A 17,708-nucleotide genomic window follows, 5' to 3' on the forward strand; every position below is an offset into this window, starting at 1 on the left:
AGGTCAGGCAGAGGGTTACACATGCGGAGCAGCGCATAGGATCGGTGGAGGATCTGGTTAACCCCCTCGTGGTGCAGGTGAGAGATATGGCGGCGGACCACAAGTCCCAGGAGGCCAAGTTGGGGGACATTGAAGACAGACTGAGAAGGAATAACCTCAGGTTCCTTGGCTTCCCGGAGGGGTCCGAGGGGAAAAATACAGAGGAATTCCTGCTAGCCTGGCTTAAACAGACCTTTGGAGAAGCGGACTTCTCTCACTTATTTGCCATTGAAAGGGCACATAGGATCCCTCTGAGGGCGCCCCCGCCGGGCAGGTTTCCTAGGCCCATGCTGGCTCGATTTCTATATTTTAGAGATAAGGAACTTATCCTGCGCAAGGCCCGCAACATGCCTGAGCTAATGTTTAATGGCAACCGTATTACTATTTTCCCGGATTTTTCAGCAGCAACGCAGAAGCAGCGAGCGGCATTTCAAAGCGTGAAGCAACGCCTGAGAGAACGCAACCTGCCGTACAGTATGCTATACCCGGCCAAGCTTAGAGTGGCGCACAAGGGGCAAACGCAGTTCTTCCTGTCCCCTAGGGAAGCAAATCGCTGGTTGGAATCCTTGGGACACGGTTAAGGTAGACATGTACCTCGCTGCTTAGCTGATACTATATATGGAGAACCTGGGGGGGACCCCCCAGGAACTAATGACTGTAGTAATTTGCAAAGATACACTCTCAACACCCCTGTTACTGCTAGTTGCTGAATGACCGTCTCTGGCTCCCTGGGTCCTTCAGGTTCCAAGTACTGTTGAAAGACTCCTGTACACCCAAAGCTACCCACGGCCCGGATTAACGCTCTGTGAGAAACCACGTACTTGTCCCTAGACTTTCCGAACCGGCTGGTGAGGGAAGCTGACCCCCATTTAGGGACGACTTTTTGTGACATGTTTGGGGGAAAAGCCTGTGGGATGTTTGGGGCTACAGGCAGGGAGGGGGGTATGGATCCAGGAATCCTAGGTTGTGGATCTGGAACAGTTTGGGGTTTGTTTTCTTTCTCTTTTTTAACCGACCACTTTTTGTTTTTCTTGTTTTTGATTTTTCTTTCCCCCATGCCTCCAATGCATAAGAATCCGGGCTCTACAAGGTTCTTGGAGGGATCTAAAATTATTATGTGGACTGTATGTACATGCCTCGGTTATATCTATTACCATACTCTACTGAGCTTGAGGTTGGCACTGCAAGGAAATGTTTGCTGGTATGTGGGGGGGGGGGAGGGGGAGCCCTTCACTCCAAGATACACAACACTCTGCGCCAATTTACCAGTAAGACCCATGACGCAGTCACTTAAGTTGTTGTCTTGGAATGTGCGGGGGCTCAACTCAAAAATCAAACGGTCCCTGGTATTTAAATATATCATGAGACATAAACCGCAGGTCATATTTTTGCAGGAATCCCATCTGGTGGGTTCCAAGACACTGGCGTTACATAGAGCCTTTATTGGTAAAGCATTTCATGCAACATACTCCTCTTACGCCAGGGGGGTCTCGGTCCTCGTAGCTAAGTCCCTCCTGTGTGTAACTAAAACGGTTAAACTGGACCCTTTTGGGAGATATGTGATCCTAGTAGTGACTATCAATAACCAACCCTACACATTCGTAGCAGTATATATTCCACCCCCGTTTAAGGGGGAGGTCTGGGAAGATGTGATGACGGAAGTGCTGCAGGTGGCGGAAGGGCCTATTATCTTAGCGGGGGACTTAAACGCAGTTATGTCCCCGGATAGGGATAGATTTGGGATGGCGGCAATGAGGAGTTCACCTCTAGAAGCTTGTGTGGCACAGTACGACCTAGAGGAGGCCTGGAGATGGAAGCACCCTGATGCCCGAACCTACTCTTGCTTTTCTGCCACGTTTAATACCCTATCCAGAATAGATATGTGCTTTGTATCTAAGGCACTTCTCCCAAGAGTGGTAGATGTACAGTACTTGCCAAGGGCTATTTCGGACCATTCCCCACTAATGCTCACCCTGGATATGGAGAGGCCCCGTGGGTACACAATATGGAGGCTGAGCCCCCTGTGGCTCAAGGAGGAGTGCTTTGAACGGTCCACTGCCACGTCCATTAATAACTTCTGGGTGGAAAATAGAGGGGAGGCCCCAGTAGGGGTTACATGGGATGCGTTCAAGGCCACACTTAGAGGAGTAATTAAGGGGGAGGTCAAACGGTTCCAATCCGACAGGGAGTGGAGAGTTAGAGAATCAGAACAGTTGGCTACAGAAGCCGAAGTGGCATACATAGATAATCCTACCCCGGATATGCATATGAAGTGGAGAGAGAGTATACGGCAGTTAGACTTGGTGCTTGTGGAAAAGACGCAGAAAAAATTGCTATACCAAGCACAACGTATCTTCGAATTTGGAGATAAAAACAGCAGATTGCTGGCCTACCTGGCCCATTCGCAACAGGCACCAACATCTATCCCTCGTATATATAATGCCCGGATGCAGATATGCACGTCACAGGAGGATATAGCTAAAGCATTTGTAGATTTTTACTCAGAATTATACGCCTCAAAGGTGGACTATGGTGGGGAGGAGGTACAGGCATTCCTGGCTCCGATACCCCTCCTGGAACTCCCTGAGGAGGCGGCGTCGGAACTTGATCTCCCCATTACGGTGGAGGAGGTAGTGTCAGCCATACATTCCCTGAACTCGAATAAGACTCCGGGAATGGATGGATTTCCGGCTGAGTGGTATAGTACATATGCTGACAGCCTGGCACCGCAATTGCTCAAAATGTATATGGACGCCTATCGGGGGGGGGGTACTCCCTGAATCCATGAGGGAGGCACTTATAGTATTAATCCCTAAGCCGCACAAGGACCATGATCTATGCGAATCCTATAGACCAATATCACTAATTAACGTGGATGCTAAGATCCTTGCTAAATTACTGGCTAAACGTCTAAATCCCAAGATTGCAACCATTATTCATCAGGACCAGACAGGTTTCATACCTGAGAGGTCGACCGCAATTAACCTGCGCCGTCTTTTCACTATCCTGCAGGCGGAGGGACCCACACCGGATAATAGGGTAGTGGTATCTTTGGATACGCATAAAGCGTTTGATTCCATTGAATGGTCTTACCTTATAGCAGTCCTTGGGCGGCTGGGGTTCGGCCCCAGGTTCACGAAGTGGGTCCAAATTCTATATGCTGACCCACGGGCTAGGCTTAGAGTTAACAACGCCATCACGGACTCGTTCCCGATCGCCAGGGGCACGCGGCAGGGGTGCCCATTGTCACCCCTGTTGTTCGCTCTGGCGATAGAACCGTTGGCAGCACAGATAAGAGCAGATGTAAATGTAAGGGGATGTATGGTTAATGAGCTGGAGGAAAAGACTTCCCTTTACGCGGACGATATGCTCCTTTATCTAGCGGAAGCAGAGGGATCACTAACCAGCGCTCTAAAATTAATCTCAGACTTTGGGAACTTCTCAGGTTTCAAGGTGAACTGGAACAAATCTATTGTGTTCCCCTTCAACTCTGATGACACCCTGAGGTTACCCCCAGATGTCCCACTAAAAGTGGTGTCCAAATTCCGCTATCTGGGAGTGGAGGTCCAGCTGCCATGCAGTGCTTATATGAATAATAATCTGACCCCTATGAAGTTACGCCTGAAGGAAAGCCTAAAAACATGGGCTAAACTACCGTTGGGCCTCCTAGGGAAAATTAATATAGTTAAAATGATTTATTTGCCTAGGTTTCTGTACCTGTTCTGGCATGCCCCGATCTATATCCCTAAAAGATGGTTTACAGAAATAAATACAATGCTAACCTCCTTTCTATGGGGACTTAAACCCGCAAGGGTATCCCTGGACACACTTTATCTGCCAATAAGGGAGGGAGGACTGGCCATGCCGAATCTACATTGTTACTATCTTGCAGCTCAGCTAACGCACGTGCACTGGTGGGGGTTCCCGAACCTATATAATGCATCGGTGGCCACTCAGGCGGCTATGGTTCACTCGTTTGAGGGGCTGATTAATGTTCTATATAGAAATGGCCCATACCCAGCGAAGGGAGGGGATATACTGAAAATGTCATATAAAATATTCCACGCCTGTAACGCTAGGGTAGGGGGTACTAGTCTGGAGGCCTCCCCCAACGCCCCCTTGTGGCATAATCCCCGACTTAAAGAAATAGCCAAGGTACCGGACGGATCCTGCTGGGCAAAGTACGGGGTCAAATATGCCCATCAACTGTTCAGGAACGGGGTATTCAGGAGTTTTATAGATCTAAAAACGGAGTACGGGCTCCCTAACACTTTCTTTTTCCGATACTTGCAGCTGCGGCATGCCGTAACGGCACAATACGGGGGGGGGGTGGTGGCGCTCTCCCCTTCCAAAATGGAGAAATTGCTTACAGATGGGGATCACTCCCAGTTGATCTCTAGATACTATTTTATGCTGTTGACGTCCTCCTCTCCTAGAATGGAGAGAGTTAGGGCGCAATGGCAAGCGGACATACCTTCGATCACTGACGAGTCGTGGGCTGAAGCCCTTGAGTCGCTGGTGCCCTCGATGATCTCGGCCAGGGACAAAATTACACAATTTAACTATCTACACAGAGTGTATTACACTCCCAAGCGGCTACACAAAATGGGTAGAGGGGATTCACCTGAGTGCCCCCGCTGCCAGGCGGCGGAGGGAGATTTCTTCCATATGGTCTGGACGTGCCCCCGAGTGGAGGGGTTCTGGAAGGATGTATTGACATTCCTGGAGGCTACCCTGGAACTACCTAATATATACTCCCCAGCTAGGTGCCTGTTAGGTGACCTGGAGGAGGAGGAATTATCTGTATCAAAGAAAACACTGTTAAGAATACTGTTCTGCTACGCTAAAAAGGCTCTGGCCATGAACTGGCGAAAACCATCCCCCCCGTCTCTGCAGAGTTGGAGGAAAATAGTGAATAACGCACTGCCAATGTACAAGCTGACATACGCGGCTAGAGGCTGCCCGAAAAAATTTGAGAAGGTGTGGGCGGGATGGATTGAGAAGGTCTCGGGAGATGTAGAAGTTTAAGAGTATGATGTGATTTGTGGGCCAAAACTCATAATGTGGGAACTGGCTGACTGACTGGAGGCCGGATTAGATGGAACACGGTCCTAGGGGATACAGGAGGGGATAGCCCTTCTCCCCCTCATTGCTAATACCAGAATAATAATAAAAGGAGGTTCCCCCCCCCCCCCCCCTTTTTTTTTTTTTTTTGCGCTGTCGGTATCAGTTTTGGTTTATCCCTTGTTAAGGTTGACAGGGATAGGTTGTGAAAAAAAGGAAATGAGTACAAGGAATATCCTTGGCGAATACTGTGTACATGATGTACTTTAATGACGCTGTGACTCCTTATGTTCCATGAGATATGAAAATGTGTACTGTATTAAGCTCCTGTGTTATGCTGTGAACATGTACAATAAAATTTACACTTTAAAAAAAAAAAAAATGATGATAAATAGAATCCACCTGTGTGTAATCAAGTCTCTGTATAAATGCACCTGCACTGTGATAGTCTCAGAGGTCTGTTTAAAGCGCAGAGAGCATCATGAAGAACAAGGAACACACCAGGCAGGTCCGAGATACTGTTGTGGAGAAGTTTAAAGCTGGATTTAGATACAAAAAGATTTCCCAAGCTTTAAACATCCCAATGAGCACTGTGCAAGCGATAATATTGAAATGGAAGTAGTATCAGACCACTGCAAATCTACGAAGACCTGGCCGTCCCTCTAAACTTTCAGCTCATACAAGGAGAAGACTGATCAGAGATGCAGCCAAGAGGCCCATGATCACTCTGGATGAAATGCAGAGATCTACAGCTGAGGTGGGAGACTCTGTCCATAGGACAACAATCAATCAGTCGTATACTGCACAAATCTGGCCTTTATGGAAGAGTGGCAAGAAGAAAGCCATTTCTTAAAGATATCCATAAAAAGTGTCGTTTAAAGTTTGCCACAAGCCACCTGGGAGACACACCAAACATGTGGAAGAAGGTGCTCTGGTCAGATGAAACCAAAATCGAACTTTTTGGCAACAATGCAAAACGTTATGTTTGGCGTAAAAGGAACACAGCTCATCACCCTGAACACACCATCCCCACTGTGAAACATGGTGGTGGCAGCATCATGGTTTGGGCCTGCTTTTCTTCAGCAGGGACAGGGAAGATGGTTAAAATTGATGGGAAGATGGATGGAGCCAAATACAGGACCATTCTGGAAGAAAACCTGATGGAGTCTGCAAAAGACCTGAGACTGGGACGGAGATTTGTCTTCCAACAAGACAATGATCCAAAACATAAAGCAAAATCTACAATGGAATGGTTCACAAATAAAAATATCCAGGTGTTAGAATGGCCAAGTCAAAGTCCAGACCTGAATCCAATCGAGAATCTGTGGAAAGAACTGAAAACTGCTGTTCACAAACGCTCTCCATCCAACCTCACTGAGCTCGAGCTGTTTTGCAAGGAGGAATGGGCAAAAATTTCAGTCTCTCGATGTGCAAAACTGATAGAGACATACCCCAAGCGACTTACAGCTGTAATCGCAGCAAAAGGTGGCGCTACAAAGTATTAACTTAAGGGGGCTGAATAATTTTGCACGCCCAATTTTTCAGTTTTTTATTTGTTAAAAAAGTTTGAAATATCCAATACATTTCGTTCCACTTCATGATTGTGTCCCACTTGGTGTTGATTCTTCAAAAAAAAAAATACAGTTTTATATCTTTATGTTTGAAGCCTGAAATGTGGCAAAAGGTTGCAAAGTTCAAGGGGGCCGAATAGTTTCGCAAGGCCCTGTGTATATATATGGAACACTGGCTAGTGGGCCGGACTTTGGACATGCCTGGCTTAGAGGTTTTCTTTAAAGGGGTTGTAAAGGTTTGTTTTTTATTTTCTAAATAGGTTACTTTAAGCTAGTGTATTGTTGGTTCACTTACCTTTTCCTTCAATTTCCCTTCTAAAAAATGTTTTTCTTTGTCTGAATTTCTCACTTCCTGTTCTTCCTCAGTAAGCTGTTCTAAATGACTTTCCACCGCTCGGATGATGGTGGAAAGCTTACTGAGGAGAAACAGGAAGTGAGAAATTCAAACAAAGAAAAAAAACATTTAGAAGGGAAATCGAAGGAAAAAAGAGATTTTTAATACAGCTTACCTGTAAAATCTTTTTCTTGGAGTACATCACGGGACACAGAGCGGCATATTCATTACTATGTGGGTTATATGGAGTACCTTCAGGTGATGGACACTGGCAATCTCAAACAGGAAATGCCCCTCCCTATATAACCCCCTCCCATAGGAGGAGTACCTCAGTTTTGTAGCAAGCAGTATGCCTCCCAAAATGGTCCCCATAAGAGGGGTGGGAGCTCTGTGTCCCGTGATGTACTCCAAGAAAAAGATTTTACAGGTAAGCTGTATTAAAAATCTATTTTTCTTTATCGTACATCACGGGACACAGAGCGGCATATTCATTACTATGTGGGATGTCCCAAAGCAATGCTTACAATGAGGGGAGGGAGAACATCTTCCAAAGACAAAAGGATTTAATTTAGAGATATACTCAAATCATAATAAATCCAACTTAGTTGAGAAAAAATAATTTTAAATTTTAAATTTAACTCAAAAGGGAGCCCCCGGAATCCGAGGGTCTCAAACTGCAGCCTGCAGCACTGCCTGCCCAAAGGCTGTATCAGTATTCCTTCTTACGTCCAACTGGTAGAATTTTGTAAACGTGTGGACAGAAGACCAGGTTGCCGCCTTGCAAACTTGAGCCATAGAGATCTGGTGGTGTGCTGCCCAGGAGGCGCCCATGGCCCTAGTAGAATGAGCCTTTAATGATAACGGAGGAGGCAACCCCTTCAAGCCGTAGGCCTGAGTGATTAATTGTTTAATCCACCTCGAGATGGTGGATTTTGCAGCTGCCTGCCCCTTCTTGGGCCCATCCGGTAAAATGAACAACACATCTGTTTTCCGGATCTTCTCTGTAGCTTTAAGATAGGCCTTCATGGCCCTGACAATATCCAAGGTATGACCTTTAGGTATGCATTTACCATCTTTAGGTCCAAAATTGGCCTGACATCTCCGTTGGACTTTGGGATGATGAATAGGTTGGAGTAGAAACCCAGCCCTTGTTCTAGGACTGGTACCTCTACTATTACTTCCTGGGAGAGTAGATGATTCAATGCCGTCATTAATGCGGCTCCCTTCTCCGGATCGTTTGGAACCCTTGACTCCTGGAAATGAGGAGGAGGAAACTTTAGGAAGTCTAGTTTGTAGCCCGTAGCCACGGAAGACCGTACCCATCTGTCGGGAATGCTGGCTTCCCAAACCTCTGAAAAGAGACGCAGCCTTCCCCCCACCCTCGTGGGTGGGGGCGCCCCTTCATAAGGTCGGCTTGGGGGCTGGTTTGCGAAACCACTGCTTCTTGCCTCTAGCGGCCTGTCCCTGCGATTTGTTGTTGAAGTTAAAGTTTGATCTTGCAGGAGGCCGTCGATACTGTTTGGCATTAGAGGGCCCCTGCCCAGGGGAGTGCTGTCGTTTAAACGCAGGCCCCTGAAACTTTTTCTTGGTTGGCAAAAGAGTACTTTTGCCGCTTGAAATGGTCTGAATGTATTTATCCAGGTCTTCTCCGAAGAGTCGTCCTCCATGGAAGGGGAACCCTACCAGGAGCTTCTTGCATGGGGGCTCGGCCTCCCAGCTCTTTAACCATAAGAGTCTTCTCATATGGATAAGGGATAACGATAAACGTGACGCTTGCTGGATAGAATCCTTAATCGCATCTACCGTAAAACGTATGGCCCTAGGGACATCAGAAAATTCTTCTGCCTGCTGGGCAGGAATAAGTTTAAGCATCTGCTTAGTTTGATCCGATAATGCTTGTGCAACCCCAATCGCAGCCACAGCTGGCTGCACTACTGCCCCTGCAGTAGTGAAGGAGCTTTTAAGTAGTGCTTCCAAGCGTTTATCAACCGGATCCTTGAACACCTGTATGTTTTCTACAGGGCATGTTAAAGATTTATTAACACATGAGATGGCTGCGTCCACCGCCGGGGTTGCCCATCTCTTGGAAAATTTATCTTCCATAGGATATAAGGCAGAGAATCTTTTAGGTGGTAAAAAGATTCTATCTGGCTTGGTCCAATCTTGGAACATAACTTCCTCTAGCAGAGGATGGATCGGAAAAACTGCGTTGTTTTGAGGCGCCTTTAGTGAGCCCAAAGCTGAAACAGTCGATACTTGGAGATCTGGTACTGGCAAGTTGAATGCACTATGGACCAAGTCCGTTAAGGCTTGAACCCACCAGCTCTCCCCTTGGGAGGCTGCCCCAGACTCCCCTGTATCCGGATCCTCGATCCCCGAACCTGCTTGGTCCTTGTCCAAGAGGTCGTCCAATTCCCCTGCGGAAAGGACCTCCTCCTCTGAGGGTCCACGCTCGGGCGACGGAGATCTATTCCGTTTTCTGCCCCGCATAGCCTTGGCTATCATCTTTTCCATTCTTTTTTCCATCTCTTTTAAGGAGGTGGACAGTACCTCGTCCGTGACCACCCTAGGGTTGGACTGACCCGTGCCAGCTCCAGCCCCAGATCCCGATGGTCCCATCAAGGCTCCCTCTCGGGAAAGCAGCGGCATAACTTTGTCCGAGACCTCAGACTCTCTGGGGGAATCCCCACCTCTTGTACCCTCTGAACCAGATGCCATGGTACAATACCGAGGTACGCCCGCTAACTTATCGGTGTTTGGAACTATAAATAGTTATTGGCCAAAAACCCGTTTGGGGGATAAAAAATGCCTTATTTCCCTTTAATGTTTTTTTTTTTTTTTTTTTTCTTTTTTTTTCTTTTTTTTTTCAAACCCAAGAAAGAAAAAACATTCTGTCCCCCTTAGTAGTATTGCCAAAAAACTGCTGAGATAGAAAAGAACAGCCTAACTCTAGGCTCCAGGACAGTCTTATTGAAGACTGTAATATCTGTTTTGGCCACTGTGCTGCCGCTCTGGTCTCTTCCTCTCTCAGTTCCAGCATACACTGAGCTGGGAACAAATGGAAGGGCCGCCCCTTCCTTTAACATGCTGGCCCGCCCTTCCCCCCTCAGCTAACGGCGCGAAATTGCGCCCATATCACGGGGACGCGCGCGCGCCCGCCGGCGGGGGGGGGGGTGGGGGGAAGGAGACCACACGAGGAGGCAGTTTGTCCTGTCTCGGGCGACGGAGATCTATTCCGTTTTCTGCCCCGCATAGCCTTGGCTATCATCTTTTCCATTCTTTTTTCCATCTCTTTTAAGGAGGTGGACAGTACCTCGTCCGTGACCACCCTAGGGTTGGACTGACCCGTGCCAGCTCCAGCCCCAGATCCCGATGGTCCCATCAAGGCTCCCTCTCGGGAAAGCAGCGGCATAACTTTGTCCGAGACCTCAGACTCTCTGGGGGAATCCCCACCTCTTGTACCCTCTGAACCAGATGCCATGGTACAATACCGAGGTACGCCCGCTAACTTATCGGTGTTTGGAACTATAAATAGTTATTGGCCAAAAACCCGTTTGGGGGATAAAAAATGCCTTATTTCCCTTTAATGTTTTTTTTTTTTTTTTTTTTCTTTTTTTTTTCAAACCCAAGAGAGAAAAAACATTCTGTCCCCCTTAGTAGTATTGCCAAAAAACTGCTGAGATAGAAAAGAACAGCCTAACTCTAGGCTCCAGGACAGTCTTATTGAAGACTGTAATATCTGTTTTGGCCACTGTGCTGCCGCTCTGGTCTCTTCCTCTCTCAGTTCCAGCATACACTGAGCTGGGAACAAATGGAAGGGCCGCCCCTTCCTTTAACATGCTGGCCCGCCCTTCCCCCCTCAGCTAACGGCGCGAAATTGCGCCCATATCACGGGGACGCGCGCGCGCCCGCCGGGGGGGGGGGGGTGGGGGGAAGGAGACCACACGAGGAGGCAGTTTGTCCTGTCTCCAGGCTAGGAGGAAGAACCGTGGCAGCAATCGCCTGGAGGCTTTGCAGGTAAGCACAGCTCTCTTTACACACACACACACACACACACACAGGCCTCTTTCTCAATGTTTACAATACTACCAGGGAGTTCACCTTTTATGGGGAATACACATAGAGCCATCCTATCTTTAAGACATGTGACTTACTTTGCCAGATGCAGCGCATAATTTTAGGCATGTCCCCTGTGAACCCCCCAGAAAAACCTGCTAAGAACCAAGTTCCGCAAGTTTCCCCTCACTTACCTGCTCCATGCCGCAGGACTTTGCAAAGCAAGAGGCCCAATCTTCCCCCATCTCCGTGGGGCATTGACCTTCAGGCCCTGGGTTCCTATGAAGGATCCACTGTCCTGGGCCCATATAGCACTCTGGCAACAGAAACATTAGGCCCCCAAAGGTTTCTAAGTTCTGGGCCCAGGGTCCAGCTCTCTAAAAAGAAAAGCATTATGGGCTATACCCCTTTGGTTTGGGGTCCGGTTACTGACCACTTTAGCGCTGAGGCCTTTGGACAGAACCGGTTAGCCCACCTAATCCCAAGGATGTGGAGGCAAGCTAAACCATGACCAACACCTAAGACACTGGCGTAAAAACTGAGGTACTCCTCCTATGGGAGGGGGTTATATAGGGAGGGGCATTTCCTGTTTGAGATTGCCAGTGTCCATCACCTGAAGGTACTCCATATAACCCACATAGTAATGAATATGCCGCTCTGTGTCCCGTGACGTACGATAAAGAAAAGGTAAGTAGACCAACAATGCACTAGCTTAAAGGAACCAATTTAGAAAATAAAAGACAAACCTTTACAACCCCTTCAACCTAAAGCGAGCCATACACTGTTCAAATTTCAGCCGGTTCCTGATGAACCATCTGAAATGTACCTCCCACTTGACAATCCGCAATTGAGAAATCTAAGGAGATGGGTGGAACATCTGCAGGCACTGTTTGGGTATTTTGACAGGAATCTAATAAATCGATGTATATGCGTATAGGCCAGCTTTAGACTTGTGGCACTTTGTAAAGTAATTTTTTTGTGTAATCTCAGGTGTGTAAACTTTAACGTGACCCTGGCAGGCATGTTTACCTTTAACAATTAGGGTTCATGAAGCAGTAAAAGTAGGCTGTTGAGCCATGGTTTTAACACTCCGTGTCCACCCACCTTAACCCCTTCAGGACTGCCCACCTGCATTGTACTGTGGATAGGTGGCTCCTGAAGGCATGACGTACCTGTACATCGCTGGCCTCTTCTGGGAACAGGGCGCACACAAAGGCGTGCCCCCTGCCGGACTCCTGCTGTGATTAGACACAGTGGGATTTTGTCAGCAGGTCCTGGCCATGAATCATGACCGGGACCTGCTAATCCACTCTGCCCAATCACAGCCCAGAACCCTGTGTTGACAAACAACACAGGGCTCTTTACAGAGGAAAAAAAAACACTTTGTTACTTCACCTTGCAAAGCAGGAAAATGGAACAAAAGGTTTTTAGTAAAAATCAGCACATAATACACAAATCACACTTGTTAGACACACACCTAACCCCTTGATTATCCTGAGATGTTAACCCCTTCCCAGCAAGTGCAATTAGTACAGCGACAGTGAACACCATTATATATGATCACTGTATTAGTGTCACTGGTGATGTCAGTGTCAGTTCCCACCTTGCCTGCCGCTTTATCACAGTCCCACTATAAGACACAGATCACCACCATTACTAGTATAAAAAGAAATCCAAAATATAAACCATAGTTTGTTGACGTTATACTTTTCACGCAAACCTATCAAAATACACTTATTGGGATTTTTTTTTTACCAAAGACGTGTAGCAGAATACATTTTGGCCTGCATTTATATAGAATTTTTTTTTTTTAATGTTTTATAGTATATATTTTTTGTTTCTATAATAAAAACCCAGTGGTGATCAAATAAAACCAAAATAAAGCTCTATTTCTGTAAAAAAAAAAAATGATATAAATTTTGTTTGGGTACAGTTTTACATAACCACGCAATCGTATCAGTAGCCTAGATGAAGTCATACACATTTTGCTACCACAGCAAAAATTATACCCCTGTCACATTTGAAGGACAGTACCACCCCCAAGCGCTACCCATTCAAGTGAATGGGGCTGCCCTTACCAAGTGCTAGGCTGCAGTTGTGGTGTAGCATTCCCATTCAAAAACCCTGTTTGCCTATCAAAAAATATACACAAAAAACAGACAGACATTCAGAAGGCGGCAGCGTGGCCACTCATGTACAACTCTCTTAAAAGTGATCCACTGTGCATTGCTTTTCGAAAAGTGAAAACAAGCCCTTATGTTGACATTAACCCGAGAGTGGTTGAATTGTCTGTCAATGTACCAGAGCAGACAAAAGTAATGCACCTGCACCTTTTTATCTAGTGCAGTGGCACCACAATGCCCAGTAGTGTAGTATCATCACATGTAATGTGCATTACTACAGTGCAATGGTATTTAGGGAGCCTTAAGCCTAGTGTACACACACTGCTAGTTTTTTTCGGTCAACCCAGCGGGCTGAACGGGAAAAAAATGCTCAGGTCAGCTCAGGTCGGAGCCGCTGTACTACCAATCAGATATTAGTACAGCAATTTCCCCTGCTGTTCTATTTTGTTCAGACAGGGGGAGGCCCCCCTATCAGAACACTCCAGTCAGCGCTCTCACCTGTAGTTTGTCCACTGTCAAATTAGGACAGTCAACCAACAATATATAGGTCATTCATATTTTTAAAATATCGCAGTTACAATACCTATTGGTTAAAGTGGTTGTAAACCCCATTCGTGAAATCTGACCTTAGCACATTTAGCTGTAGTGTTTACTTATCTCTCTCCAAAGCTCTAAGTTCTGTTTCTCTCTGGTGCCCCATTCCTCGTTTATCAGCATGAGTCACTTTTGACAAGTTCTCTGACACACAAGATAATAGCAGCTGAAAATTTGTATCGGGAGGTAGCTTAGCAGAAAGCTGGTCTATTCAGACTACAGCTCTGCAGGTTCCTTTATTCCTCTGCCTATGTGGAGGGGGGGGGAGGGGTGCATTTCCTCCAATAAACTCACACACAGTGTAAGTCCAGACACCCCACTCACTGCTGAATGAGGAAGGAAGATTTCTAACACAATCTGCACTTTTCAAAGAGTATAGAAAAGGGAAGACAGCAGATATACATATAAAACCTATGTAGGGAGATTTGTTTAATCTCTGTGTATCATCCGAGGCTGTTCACTTCACTGGGTATACATGAGGGTTTACATCCACTTTAAAGGCAAATGATAATAAATGTGAGTGTGGTAATCTTGTACTGTAATTTCTAATTTCCATCACTTTCATTTAAAAATTCTGATTGGTTGCATCTCTCTGTGACTAGAGACCGTCCAGACAGAGAGATTTATGAATATCACCCACACATCTATTCATGCTGGGTTGAATCTTTTTTTGGGTGAATGGATTCTCTTATCTCTAGTAGTTACATTTTAAGACAGATCAGAAAATAGTTTAATGCCCATTGTCTCTGCATATGTTGTCATGCATCTGATTGCATTTTCCAATGCAGAAAAAATGCATGGGTAGGATAAATAAAAACAGTTTTCAGTAGAATCCATTCCCACTGAAGAGTTGTGTCATATTTTAATATCTTTTGTGAAACGCATTTTAGGTACTTGGCCTGCAGTTTCTCAGACGTCAGCTAAATGGAAGTCCCCAATAAGGACTTACAACACGTCTTAAAAAATATTGCCACTATGCCTCAATGCATTTTCAGTCACTGCCAAAGATGCTTTTATTGTAGACCCTAAAGAGGCTTTAGTGGGGCAGAAAAAAACAGTACTATACCTGCAAAAAGGGCCAGTATAAAGTGATCTAGCAGAGCTTAAGTTTTTGACTAAAGTTCCACTTTAACTTTCCCTGGACAATGTCAATTTGAATAAATTAAAACCCCCCCAACTGAAAAGAAAAACTTAGGTTTTGTGAACAATCACTTTCAAATATTTAAATGTCTCTTTCTTGTAGCTATGGAATCCTCACCTGTCCTTCTCCTGTAATTGACTATAGCCTCTCTCAGAAGTGTGCATTGAACCTTTAGTGAAATTACAGGCAGCCTGTTGCAAAGCATGTGGCATCCCTTGCATGTTTGTTAAGTTTACTGCAGTTGTAGTTTCATCTGTGGTGAAATATATAAAGGGATGTGCGGTGTGCATTGTGCTTCTCATTATTGATCATGGGATTAAAATAATGGTAGAATCGCCCATTTTACGCTCACTCTGAAATAGCGTTGATATTTCTTGAAGACTGTTACATGCTACTATTGCCTGCATCTCTCAATATTTACAGAAAAATTGAAGGTAAATCCAATAAATCATGTTTTTATCAAACTTATAAAGAATTACTCTGTAATGATTATAATTAACTGTGTTTTTATGCTTCCAAAGGTATGCCCATTATGTGCATGGTTCATTGCATGTAGTGTAGTACCAACTTACAACCTGTGCCACTGCTGGTCTGCATATGGAGACATTTCAGTTACAAACGAAACCTCCCACCAAAATCTATCAGAGGACATTCTCCTTTTGTAGGCCTCCATCAGCAGTGAAGACCTCCTAGAGATCATGGACCCAGATATTCCTAGGTAAATCACGTAGTTATTACGTATTTTGTACCAGCGCTGGTGACTCTGTTCGCTTCAGCTTGGTCTCCAGAGATAGCAGTTTTCCCTCCTTCCTGATCAGCTGGATCTGCAGATCATCATACTTTTCGCCTAGTTCCCGGAGCTGTTTCCTTAAAGCATCCTTATCCTTTAGACTTTTGGTATACTGTGCATGAAATTCCTCTCGCGTTGCAATTGCCTAATATGTGGAGTGAACACGAATAAAATGAACAGTATAAAACAAAATCTCATTGTATACAAAGAAATAAAACAAACAGGTTTAGGTAAGTATAATGGCTTTGGTTATAGGATTGCTGTAACTCTTAACTACAGGCAGACAGATGAAAACAGATTTGAAATGTATTTAGGATTTAAAAAGATATTTTTTTAAATCATAAAAAAGGTACATACCATATTGCGTTCTATACACACTTCGTCCATCTGTTGTAGAATGGCTTCTATTCGATCTTTGTACATCTTAGAATGTTTCTTCAGGGCTGTACAGTGCAGTTCTGAGACCTCTCTCTCTTCAAAGTACTGGGGAACACAAGAGAAAGGCATTTATTGTACATATGCAGGGTAAATGTACATGCCTTTTGTGCTGTCCTTCAGAATATATTGTGTTGTCATGTGTGAAGTAAGTGGTTTGCTCTAATACAGATGACCACAAGGTGGTAAAATATCCATGACTACAACAGAGAAAACAATATGGTGCCTCTCAACTAATGTAGGCCATAATATGAAAGGGGTTGTAAATGAAAAACATTCTTTCCCTAAATAGCTTCCTTTACCTTAGTGCAGTCCTCCTTCACTTACCTCATCCTTCGATGTTGCTTTTAAATGTCCTTATTTGTCGGCTAATTGCCAGCTCCCATCTCTCCACAGTGACTCACCTGTTCATGATCCGGCTTGTCAGTCTTGCCTACTTAAGCCTTCCAGTTCACTTGCTCTCTGCTTTTGCCTTGGTCAACAACACAGAGACTTTCTCCTGCATTCCTGTTGAAGACTGTGCTTGGCTGACATCCCTTCTGGCTCCTGATCCTGCTTGCTGTTCTACTACGTTCATCTCTGGCTCCCTGGCTATGTTTTGATTATGCTTACCATTTATCTTTTTATAATTATTATTAATAAGCAAGTGTGATTTTAACTGTACTTCCGTCTCGGTCTGATTCATGGTTTCTGACACCGAGCTATCGACAGTGTTCAGTGGCTCATTTCTCAGTAAAGAGGCGGAGGGGGACAAATGCGGCATCGGTCTGATTCTGAATACACCTAAGTATCATTAGGCATACTTCTTTTAATAACTCTTAAGTATACTGCACACACTATGCCACACCTGTATTGCACCTTTACTGTACACCTGGGCTGCATACTGGTTTACTAAAACTGTTGTTAAGTGCACCAACACTTCTTAAAAGACCCCAAGGATATCTGGCAGAAGAAAAACATAAAAAGGACTGTCCCTCCTGTAAACCCATCCTGCAAGTGCCAGTCAGTTAAGGCCTCACTTGGATACCTCCTCCTATTGACACTTTAGATGTTTTAAAGCAATTCCACATACATGAGTGTATGGCCCTTTAAGTGATTGTAACTCCTTCCTGCAAAGGACTCGTATAATAAAGGTGCTCCCTATAGTGTAGTAAGCCTTATTAAAACATATGAGTACATTGCAGGGATAATTTACGATCTCCCTTTATGGGGAACCATAAATGAGCCCCAAGGTGGGAAAAGTGTTATTTGACCTGGCACTCGGCAGGTCGTCCATTTGAAGTGAGCGCATATAGTGAACGGTGGTGAGAACCCCTGTGCATTAAATTAACACATATATACATGATATAGTACTACTACTGGATATGAGGTATTGCTTCAGTGATTGTCTGTGATGTTGAATGCTTTGTACACTCAAACTAGTGTTTCAGAGGGGCTATAGTTCTTAAAGAGGTCGAGGCAAAGAACAGAGGACCCATCTTGTCTAGCGGCTCCTGTGGGGATAGTCATAGGTGTGTGCAGCCCTATTGCATTAGGGTGTGCACCCCAAAGATCAAACACA

At 45.3% G+C, this 17,708-nt stretch overlaps 1 protein-coding gene across 8 annotated transcripts in view; it reads right to left on the minus strand.

Annotated features, from left to right (window-relative positions):
• The window catches only part of CARD9 (caspase recruitment domain family member 9), a 113,445-nt gene that overhangs the window by 22,214 nt on the left and 73,523 nt on the right, over positions 1 to 17,708 (minus strand). For all 8 annotated transcript variants that reach the window (XM_040324141.1, XM_040324138.1, XM_040324140.1 and 5 more), the window contains 2 exons: positions 16,070 to 16,195; positions 15,672 to 15,857 (listed from right to left, as the gene is read on the minus strand). In XM_040324141.1, the coding sequence (XP_040180075.1) occupies positions 15,672 to 15,857; positions 16,070 to 16,195 (312 nt within the window). The remainder of the gene's footprint in view (positions 1 to 15,671; positions 15,858 to 16,069; positions 16,196 to 17,708) is intronic.

This window comes from Rana temporaria, chromosome 9 (assembly GCF_905171775.1).
Source record: "Rana temporaria chromosome 9, aRanTem1.1, whole genome shotgun sequence".
NCBI classification, from domain to species: Eukaryota; Metazoa; Chordata; class Amphibia; order Anura; family Ranidae; genus Rana; species Rana temporaria.